The 11,001-nt window shown below is 50.9% G+C and overlaps 1 protein-coding gene across 1 annotated transcript; it reads right to left on the bottom strand.

The window, feature by feature from the left end:
- Nucleotides 1-556: 556 nt before the first annotated feature.
- On the bottom strand, nt 557-10,743 carry FGF6 (fibroblast growth factor 6). Its single transcript, XM_037515343.1, has 3 exons — nt 10,155-10,743; nt 9,143-9,246; nt 557-797 (listed from the first exon to the last, which is right to left on the bottom strand). Exons 1-3 carry the CDS (start codon nt 10,498-10,500, stop codon nt 621-623), a joined length of 627 nt encoding a protein of 208 aa, XP_037371240.1. The 5' UTR covers nt 10,501-10,743; the 3' UTR covers nt 557-620.
- Nucleotides 10,744-11,001: the final 258 nt, after the last annotated feature.

The raw sequence follows: 11,001 nt of genomic DNA, 5'->3' as shown, positions 1-11,001 counted from the left end.
CCAGCTTCCCTGACAAGATCCCCCAGAGCCCTCCCAGGCAGGAAGTGGGCATGTTGCCCACTCTCTTTCCGGTGTACAGTTAAATCTTCCCTCTCTCCCCTCCCTCCCTGCACTTAGGGGACCACCGTTCCCCGTCACCCACGCTGCCTGTGCAGTCAGTGACCTCTGAACGGAAAGACGAATGGAAAGAGGCATCCCGGAGAACACATCCATCCTGCTGGTTTGACAAGTGACTTTGCAGACAGAGAGATTCCTGCAGAGAGGCTGCTGGGAGCAAGAAACCCGATGCTTTGAAATGCCTTTGCTGTGACAACGTATAGAGATGTATGGAAACACCCCAGCACCCACATGCTCCTGGCTTGGCCTTTTCCTGTGCACCTGGTCACATTCCATAGTGTCATCTGTATCGTCTTTCCTCAGGTCAGGTCGGAGCGCAGGTCCCGCTGCCACTCTGCAGTGCTGGCCGCAGCCCCTCTCCGGGGTGGTGCCGTGGCTGCCGGTGGCCAAGGGAACCCACGCAGGTCTCCCGAGGAGTCAAGGAGAGAAAGGGGCATCGTTCACATGTGCAAAATTCCGGTGGGAAAGATGTTGCTTTCACTTGTGAGCCTTCGTTCAAGGCACTACATCCTGGGAAGGAAGTGGGTGACGGTCATGATCGGGGACACCTTGCTGCCCCGCTTGACCCGTCCATATTTGCTCAGCGCGATGTAGGTCCCTCGGTGCAGGTCCGACTCGTAGGCGTTGTAGTTGTTGGGCAGGAGGGTTTCTCTGAACTTGCATTCCTCTTGGAAGCTGGGCTGCGAGAGAAATGGACGGTGAGGTTCAGTTATAAGCGGGGAGTGTGGCCAGCACCCCAACTTCCCTCTGCCAGGAGATCTAGGCCCTGGGGGAACAGGAAGGTTAGAACCGGAGGAGACCTTGGCTCTGTGCTGGTCCCCTGTCTCCCTCCTTCCTTCACCAGGACGAAAGCAAGGCAGGGAAGGGGTGGGTGGTCGGTGTCACATGGGGAGGAGCAAAAGCTGGAAAATTCAGGTCTTTTGACTTTCCGCTCAGGACACCTGGATGGTACTTTATTCCATTCAGGAAAAGGACTAGAAATGGATAGAATGAGCTGGTTTCCCAAGGCCATAGCAAGAGGCGGTCTCGTGGGGCAGGACATGACCGTGGGGAGGCTCTGCCTCCTCAGCCTCAGTTCCCTTCTCTGCAAATTCTGTGGTGTGGGGAGCAGGCAAGGGGCGGGGTGAGTAGAGGGAGGGATGAGCCCAGGTCTTTTCCAGAACTATCTGCTGTATATATCATCTGTATTTCCTTGGTCTTTCTTTTTCAGTATGAGTCCCAAGGTGCCAGCCCCTAGAGAAGCCCACTTTGGGTTTAGTTTGAGTCCTGTGTCTCCTAGACCTTCAGAGTTCTCCAGGGACGTGCAAGAACAGAGATGGTGAGAAGCAGCAATTCTTGCATGGGAAAAGACCCTGATCCCTGATGTGGCAGGTGGTGCCATGGAGTCTAGGGTCAGTGACAAATCGCCCCCTTGGTGCTAATTTGGTTGAGTAGCCTGCGAGCACCTGTTTGGCAATAAATGCTGACATCCCGTCCCCCATCAGCAAGTTCATTCCCAATAAATCACCCAAGTTCTCCTGTATTCCTAGAAAAGAGGGCCTTGTGCTCCCCAAGGCGTCCTGCCTAGGTGGTGCCAGGGAAACTGCCCTGTGCTTTACTTGGGAAGGAACTAGTGGGATCTAGAGGATCAGAGGGCAGGGCAGGAGACTGCAGGCCTGGGATCTAGTCTTTAAACTAATAGAGGGTCTCCCTGGTGGTGCAGGCGGTTGAGCGCAGCACTGTGAAGCTGTCCACAGCCTCTGCAGTGCGGGTTCGATCCTGGCCAGCCTGCGAGGATCCCACATGGCACAGCAGACCTCTCCTGTCTCGCCCACTGCTCCCCTCAGCAGTGTATTTCGTAAGTCTGCCTGTTCTGTTCCTCACTCTGTTTCTGGTGGATCCTCTCATCCTCCTGCACATCTGGCTTGTATCCCGGTTCTTGTATAAATAAATGAATCTTTAAAAAAAATAAAGGAATAGAGAAGGCAGCAGAGAGAAATAGATGGAGTATAACTTCTGACTCTCCTGCTGACAGAGGCCCTTGGCTATGAAAACACACTGGGTGGGCTGATGCGCTGTGCCAGAGGCATCCGACCTTCCTAAAGAAATCCAGGTGGGGGGCATGCTTGCTGGGGCACCAGTGGGGTTCCTGGCCTCAGAGGACAGTGTGTGAGCAGACCTCTCCTGTCTCGCCTGCTGCTCCCCTCAGCAGAGTATTTCATAGGGCCACCTATTCTGTCCCCCACTCTGTCTCTGGTGAATCCCCTTACTACCCCCCCACCTCTGGCCTGCACCCCAGCTCTTGTATGCATAAATAAATAAATCTTTAAAAAATACGTAATAATAAAGTTTCATGTATGATGTCATCATTCCAAAAGGAGCAACGATTTAAATGTTTGAAAAAAAGAACTGTGAAAGTGAGGCAAAAACATTTTAAAAATAATTTGAGTCAGGAATACCTAAGGATATAATTGGAATACCTAAGGATAGATAATTGGAAACCATAAAAAAAGGATAAATTTGAAGCCTGGAAAAATTGTCTTAAACAAAATGAAACTATTAATAGCAAACAGGATAAAAAAGCATTTACGATGCAGAGATGTCAAAGAGTATATTTTGTTACTGTGTTCAGAATCCTTAACTCATTGAAAAATAGACAATGTCTAGAATAGACGAGACTCAGAAAATTCTAAATAATTTTTAAATATATGAAAATAGATCCAAATAAACTCATGCCATTTGCAGCAACATGGATGGAATTGGAAGGGATCATGCTCAGTTAAATAAAAAGGAAAAAGAAAAATTTGGATAGTTTCGCTTATAGGAGGAATATAAGGGAATCAAATAAGAGATTAGGGAGGAAAAAAAAGACATTAGCAGGCAACTATAAATTGGAGACATACAGCAGGGGAGAGGGAGGGACAGTGATTAAAATGGGGTGGGGGAAGGCGAGCACAAGAGACTATGGTGGGCCTCCCGGTGGCGCAGCGGTTGAGCGCTGGGTTGTGAAGCTGCCCGCAGCCTCTGCAGCACCGGTTCGATCCCGGGCTGCTCCCCGGCCACCAGAGGAGGGTCCCACATGGCGCGCAGACCTCTCCTGCCGCGCCCGCTGCTCCCCTCAGCAGTGTACTTCGGTCCTTCTGCCTGCTCTGCTCCCTGCTCTGGCTCTGGTGAATTCTCTCACCCTCCCGCGCTTCTGACTGTACCCAGTGCATGTATAAATAAATTAAATAAATAAACAAACTAAATAAATAAATCTTAAAAAAAAAAAGAGACTGTGGTGATGGTTCATGGGTGTCTTGGTGGTGGGAATTTTATGGGCACTACATCTGAGAGGAGAAATCAAACATTGTACAGAAATGAACAATGATGTAAAATATATATAATATATACATATATATATTTAAAAGAAAAAAATTTTTCTCTTACACCAGTGAGGGAAAAATGTCAATCAGAACTTTGTTACATTGCAAAGAACAAGTGTTTGATAATATGCTTTTATTGGTGAGGGCAAGGAGATGGGGAATTTGCATTTAATGTTCATTGGTGTGTGTGTCGTGAGGCTCTCTAGGTAGAGCCATTGGAGAATGTCTATTAGAATAAAAAAAAAATGATTATAACTTTGGTGAGTAATTCTGGTCTAGCAATTTACCTTCCACTGGTGCACTCGCACATGTGTACGACAGTGACTCGCTGCGGCATTATTAATAACAACAACGGACAGAAGACAGTTGAAGTATCACAGGAAGGCATGGTTGACTTAACTCCTGCAGACCCACTAGAGAAACAATAAGAAACTGCTTTGTGCACTGACCTGAGATGGTCTCAAAGATTCTTTAAATGGAGACACAAGGTTGAAAACAACGAAACACAGAGCTACTGACAGTGGCTGCCAGGGACAGGGACTCCAGAGTGAGACATTATTTCCATGGAATATTCCTTTTTTTAAATTGTGTATGTATTACCTAGTCATATATATATATATTATTTTATATATAAAATAATATATAAATTATTTTAAGGAATTCAGGATGGAAGGAAGTTTAGGAAATGGAGTAAGAAAACATTTATTTCAGAAACTAGGGGTCTTCTCCTTGCCTGTTACAACCCCCCACCATTCCAACACCTAGGCCATTCCTGTTCTAACCATGCAGAGTGAGTCACACTATCAGTGTCCAGAAGAATTCGTTTCTGATGGGACAGTGGTTAAGAGAGAGGTTTCCTCTGTTGTTTGCAAACCCTATAGGGAAAATCAAATCTTGGGGCTGAGAGTGGGGAGGGAGAAATTAGGGTGCTCAGGAGGCATTTGCTCCTAGACTCTAGTCTAGGATGGGTCCACTTTGAGAAACCAGCCTTTCCAAGCCTCTGGGTCTCCTAAAACACCCACTGTTTAAATGTGCATGACAGTGACTATGCACGGTGCTTTGTTCATCAGAATTTGATTCTTTAAATACCCCCATTTTTATTTCCTACTATTTTTTCATTTGCCCCTTTTCTCAGCCTAGCTCACATTCCCAGACTGCCCCAGAATTCCATGCAAATCCAAAATGAGAGAGAAGTACATGAGATTTGCTTTGGAAACACTCCCTGACCTTTCTCTTGCCCATTCCATTCAGCAGGCCCCTCCCCGTCATCCCTGGGGTTCAGGTGGCTACCAGGGCCGTGGCAGAAGGCCAAGGCAATTCCCCTGGACTCTCTGATGCAGCTGATGCTTCAGGGGGTTCCTGTGGCCAAGATCAATGCTCCAGCTGGTGTCCAGCCCCAGCCCCTCGTGCACGGCCGTGCATCCCTGAGCTCTGCGTTCTCACGGCTCAGGAATGTTGGCGCCTCAGCTCTGGTGAGAAAGCGCTCACGCCAAGTGAACACCGTGTTAATAAAAGCAGCTACCATATATTATTACTTGAACAAATGAAAATAATTCCACCAGATCACATTTCCTGAGCCTGCCAGGCCTCTAGCCCCAGCGTGACAATGTCTTGAATTCCATGTAGGGCTGATCAGACTCATGTGGGACTGAACTGCAAAGCATTTAAGCTCTCACTATGACTATGGAGAAGGGCAATTTGCAGAAGGGTATTTCAGCATGAGTTACCTCCAGTAAAAATGCCCTTTAAAGTCTGGTGTAAACCAGACATCCACTCCCCTCCCACTCCTTATCTTTGGGCATGGCTGAGTCATGTGGGCCTGTGGAGGGGCATTCTTGTCTTTAAAGCTCTTCTTAGGGTTGCCCTTGGCTAAATGCCCCTGTCACTCCTCTGTGTGTGCATGGCAGAGGATGGAGCTGGAATGAGAAGCTGGGCAGTGAGAGACCAAAAAAAATAAATAAATAAATAAAATCCTGAGACCATTTCCTCCTGTAGTCCCTGACTACTTATTCTTTGTTCTTAGTTGCAATGGAGAAGTGACATTGCCAGCTCTGAAGAGGTCTGTGTAGTCTAACCTCTTGTCCTAACATGCATTTGCATTGGCAACTTAGAAGGGTTTGAAAGTGCTTTCACCTGGTGTATTCTTCTCATTCCTGTGTAGCTCTTTATAGCAAGCAGGTCACAGGCAAAGCCAAAGGCTCTGCTAGATGGGACAGCAGCTTACTGAGCCAGGGAGACTGGGATTCCTAGTCCCTCCCCCCCACCCCCACCCTACGCAATGCTGGATAATCAAAGGTCTCTGCAGGAAGCAGAGTCTGCACCCTGTCCTGCTGCTACCAATGAAAAGGGTGCGGACAGTCATCACCAGTAGAACTAAAATCACTCAAAGGCGAAACTGAATTCCTAGGAGCTTTTTATCATTCAGTATTTTCCTCAAAGGATTCTGATAGAACCACTGTCAGGTGCAGACCCTTGATTTATTTATTTAGTTAGTTTAAAAAGAATCAAGGCGCTAGGAATCCACTGATTGCTGCCTCAGTCTACTCCTGAGGGAGTAGAGAGGTCCAGGCTGGGAGGTCAGTGACTGCCCAAATGCAGCTGGAAAGTCTGGCCCCATCTGTACCTCAAATGCCCCCTGCTGCGGCCTTGCCTGCATTACCTGAGGAGTCTCAAGGCAGATCCAGTCAGAGCTCCTTCTATAAAGCAAGGGAAAGATCCCAGTCTTGGAAATCGCTCCTCCGGGTGTATGAGGAGGTAAATAATAGGTGCTCAATACTGGACACCTCTATTGTCCAAGGAGGGCGAGGCGTTGCCTTGAAGCTCTGCACCCCTCTCTCTAGAGGTGAGACTTGGGACGACCATTTTTCTAGCTGGGTTTCCTCTGAACACGGGTTGTCCCCTGCTCCGCTCCCCCAGCACGGTCCCCTCGCCCCGGAGGAAATCCCATTTAGTCCCAGCAGCTGAGCCCCTGGGAGAAGAGGCAGCTCCGGGGGCTTAAAGGGAAATGGTGTGAATGAAATCATCACCCAGCGGGAGTCTTCCTGGCTCCGGGGATCAGTTGGCGATTGTTTTTTTAGACTGTGCGAAGGGCCCGGAGGGGCGGTGAGGGAGCATCTGGAGCCCAACCCTGCAAAGCCCCGAGGCCCGGGCTGGAGCCCCCGCGGGGGAGACCCGGAGCCTGCTGCTCTGCAGCCTGCCTGCCGGGCCGGGTTGTGAGGCACCCGCAGACCCTCGCGCAGACATTCCGCTTCCCCCGGGCTCGGACTCCGCCTAATGGGGACCCTGCAGGTCTCAACCTCCTTGAACCTTTTTGGAATTCTTTTCCTAAAAGTGTTGCTGCGAGCGCCCCACCATCTCCTCCATCTGGACGCAGCCCCATTCCAAGACACAGCCCCAGCTCCCTTGCTTTTGCTGCTCTGAGGCCTGCTAAGCTCTGGACAGCGCTTCTTCTGATTCCCAGGCACCCCCAGCTTCTCCCACCAGGGCAGCCAGACTCCCCGACTCAGATGAATCCCTTTCTGGGCAAGGAGAAAGAAATACTAAATAGCTTGTTAGGAAAGGTGGCAAAAATAGGGCTTCTGTGCTAGTTTCGTGCTTCCTTCCAGATTGCTCTGCTCGAGTCCCCTGCATAGGATCCCATAGCCTAAACCCCAATTTCTGTGCCCTTTCAGATCAGTGGGAATCCAGGCACCCCTGTGTGCAGAGCGAGCACCCAGCCACCAAACTGGGGTGGGCCCCATGCTGCTGTGCTCTCAGTCACTTTTGCAGAGTGGTAAACGTGTGTAAGAATTGCAGGTACCAGGTCTCATTGCCTCTCCCCAGCCCTCCTGGGCCCTGCAGCCTGATGGACCCTAGGCCTGCCTGTGCCTCAGGAACACCTGAGAAACTTCCAAAAGAAAGACAATGAAGGGCCTCCCCGGTGGCGCAGCGGTTGAGCGCTGGGTTGTGAAGCTGCCCGCGGCCTCTGCAGCGCCGGTTCGATCCCCGGCTGCTCCCCGGCCACCAGAGGAGGGTCCCACATGGCACGCAGACCTCTCCTGCCACCCGCTGCTCCCCTCAGCAGTGTACTTCAGTCCTTCTGCCTGCTCTGCTCCCCGCTCTGGCTCTGGTGAATTCTCTCACCCTCCTGCGCTTCTGACTGTACCCAGTGCATGTGTAAACAAAACAAACAAACAAATATAATAAATAAATAAATAAAAACATGCCTCTATAAAAAAAAAAAAAAAAAAGAAAGACAATGAAATCAACTGGCCCCACCCCAGTTCTCCTTAAATAAGTCACTGAGGGAGGCCCTGGAAATCAGCACTTTTAACAAATCACCAGGCTACCATGTTAGTTCAGATGGTCCTCCAAGGAGTCTCACCTTGAGGAAAGTGGGGTGCTGTTTTGTGCAGAGCTCCTCATCCTCTTTAGACAATATAAGTGACTACCTGGTTCCAGAGTCCTCGGAGTACTCTTACCTAGTCTTCCAGTACCCCAGGGAGGGACAGTGGTTCTTTGCCCTCACTTGACAGGTGGGACACCGGGTCTCTGAGGTCTCAAGCCCAATCACAGCTGTGTGCAGACCTGCCTGGGCGCTGCAGGCAAGGCCACAGCGGAAGGGCCTTTGCTGTGCAGATTCGGGTCCTGAGTTTCAACTCCTGAATCACCTGCCTGCCAGCCACATCTTAGTTTTGCTGATTTTAGTCCATGCCACGTCCCTGTTTAAACTAACGCAGGCTGAAAGGTATAAGCGTGACAGATGACAGGACAGAAGCCACCTGGGCATCCCATTCGGGTGTCTAACAGACCTCTGTTGGGGTCATTCCCAGAACCGGGCACCAATCCCAGAGCTCTCTGTTCACTTCCTGATCCTCAGTCTGTCTCCAAGGGAGGTGCAACAGCCCTCCACACCCTCCCCATAAATAACTATGGTATTCCTCCACCATTGCTTCCTTTTTAGTCTTCTGATATCTGTCAGAACTGTCAGTTTCTTCAACTACACAGGGATGTCTCCCGGCCCATATTTTCAAATAAGTCAAATCATGAGCAGAGACACCCAGGAAAGAGTTGGTCAGAGAAAGCAGAAATTTGGGTAAATGCACTTCAGCATTGGCTAGATTAACAAAGGGCTAGTGCACCCCCTCCCAAGGTGGTCTGTGACAGAGAGGAAGAAGGAGGTGCCAGCCCAGGGGTATGTCAGGGAGGCCAGAGGTCGAAGGACTTAAAACCCTAAAATAAAATTTCAACACACTGATGGAAGTAAGGAAATTAACCTTCATCTCTATTCCTCCCAGGAGAGGAGAGTGCGCCTCTGGGGGTGGCCGTAGAGAAAAGCAGACTCAGACTGAAAGTCTCACTTCTCTGGGCCTCTTCAATTTAGGGAATTAAACCTGTAAGGCTGGATGACAGCTTGATGCAGGAAGGCTGGGCTCGCTTAGGCCTCATAGTCCTCTGAGCTATGGTTCTTGCGCGATCATGAAGACCGCAGCCAGCAGGGTGAGATCCAAGGCAGAGACTAACTGTGATGCTAAGGAAGAATCAGCTTCCATGCCCCTCCCTTGCACAGGCTCTGCCCACAACCCCTTCTTCTCTTATGCCAAATCTACATTCACTTTTCTCCTGGAGATGTTGCATGATCTTCTTCTCCATGCAAGGTCAGGGCCCATCCCACCAGGAGCCTCCTGGCCTGGTAGACTCACCGTTGTGTATAATCTTCCTTTACTGTTCATGGCAATGAAGAGGGCACTTTGCACGCCAAAGAGACTCACCACACCTCTCTCCACTGTGGAAATCTCCAGCAGGCCTGACAAAGAAATGGGGGCCTGTTACCTAAGGCTTGTGCAAATCAAAGGGATCTTCAACCAGGGGTGACCCTCCACTGGCATTTAAGCCCATGCCCCTGCTTCTAGAAGGTTAGACCATCGCCTTATCCCTAAGCTCACTCTAGGATATCCTGCTGCCAGACTTGGCAGGTCCTGCCACTGTACTGTTGACAAACCCAGTTCTGCAAGGGATGGTTCTGACATCAGAGTGAGGGATCACTGGGGCCACTTAGGTGACTACTCAGATTGACATTCACTGACTTCATTACAGGGCCCTTTGCCTTGGGTAGAAAAGCGAATTCTGATTAGTTCATTGATTTTTTAAAAATATGTCTTCCACAGGTTTCAACAAATCTGTTTGCAAATTAATCTTGCAAACACTGGAGCCACACAGAAGCTGATGGCTGCTGGGCCCCACCCTCTGGGATGGGAGCGCCTGCCCAGTCAGCAACGTGGGTTAAGCACCTGAGAGGGGGCAGTAGGCCAAAATTACAAAGGAAGGGTGTGCTTCAGCTGGAAATTTTGTAAGCTATTGGCTTTCCTTCACAAAGAAGCTTGTTAAATAAAAATAAACTGGTCTAATTTGGCTCCAACGTCCTCATAAGCCCCCCCCTCTCTTGCCTCATGGCTTCCCAGTGGTCTTAGAGTGGGGCCCGTGATGCTGAAGTGAGCAGTGTCCCGGGGCTCTGGAGGGTGGTGGGGAAGGGCACCAGGATGCTTGGACCTCGGCACGTCGAGCACGCACCTTGGCAAGGTGAGGCGGCTCTGATTATTGGCATCCAAATGGGGAATGACACCCCCCACCTATAAGACCCCACGCGCAGAAGTAAGTCCCCTTCATCTTTAGCCCCGGCTCCCACCTCCCCAGTAGGCTGCAAGTGGCACTCACTGTAGGGGTTCTCCTCGTGGGTCCCGCTGATCCTGCCGTCGGGGGCCACCTGCAGGTGGAAGCCGATGCCCACGTTGCAGTAGAGCCTCCGCTGCCGCTTGATTCCCACCAGGTAACCACTTTCCCAGTTCACCCCGGCAATCTCTCCAGCGAGCCCGGCGCGAGACCTGGACAGCAGCGTGCCCCAGCTGCGGGAGTCCAGCAGCGTGCTGTTGGCGCGGGTGCCTGCAGGCAAGGGCACCACCATGCCCGCTAGGACGCCCAGGAAGACGAGCGCCTGCAGCGTGCCCTGAACACGTCCTGCTCCCCGGGACATAGTGATGAACAGCCTCTGTCCCAGGGCCATCCACCTTGCCTCTCAGGCACGTGGTCAGAATTAATGTCCCTAAAAATACCGCCCTTCTTGTTTTTCTCCCCTCGGCATGGCGGCAGGGGCTTATTTTTGGAAGGCAGATGAAGGCTGCTGACATGAAACCAAAGCCTGCTTCGGGCACTTGGGTCGGGAGCAGCGAGACCCAGGCTGAGCCATGGCTGGTGGGGACCATGGCTTGGGGACGCTGCCTAGCTCGCCTGCTTGCTCCGTCCCGAGCCGATTATATTTGATTTGACCTATCTTTATAGTTCAGCAGCCCGGCCCTCCCCTCCACCCATCATCACCCTGACGTCAGCTGACCCGGCTCACTTATCCAGGGCTGTAACTTTAACCTGCTCCTGGGCCTGGCTGCCTCCCCAGACCCCCATCACCCTGCCCACACCCCAGGGATTCTGGGAGCCACTGTCATTTCAACTATGAGGCAGGAATGAAGTGAGCAGGGAGCATCTCTGCGAGGGAGGGAGGGGTTGGCTG

This window comes from Talpa occidentalis, unplaced genomic scaffold, assembly GCF_014898055.3.
Source record: "Talpa occidentalis isolate TD23 unplaced genomic scaffold, MPIMG_talOcc4v2.1 talOcc4.16, whole genome shotgun sequence".
NCBI lineage: Eukaryota > Metazoa > Chordata > Mammalia > Eulipotyphla > Talpidae > Talpa > Talpa occidentalis.
This window is presented reverse-complemented; position numbering and strand designations above follow the sequence as displayed.

What these genes read in the sequence shown, in the direction of transcription:
- FGF6 (XM_037515343.1), bottom strand. Translation starts at nt 10,500, where the DNA reads ATGGCCCTGGGACAGAGGCTGTTCATCACTATGTCCCGGGGAGCAGGA. An exon ending in CCACGAGGAGAACCCCTACA is followed by an intron (nt 9,247 to 10,154) that starts GTGAGTGCCACT and finishes TTTCTTTGTCAG; the next exon opens with GCCTGCTGGAGATTTCCACA. An exon ending in AAGGAAGATTATACACAACG is followed by an intron (nt 798 to 9,142) that starts GTGAGTCTACCA and finishes TTTCTCTCGCAG; the next exon opens with CCCAGCTTCCAAGAGGAATG.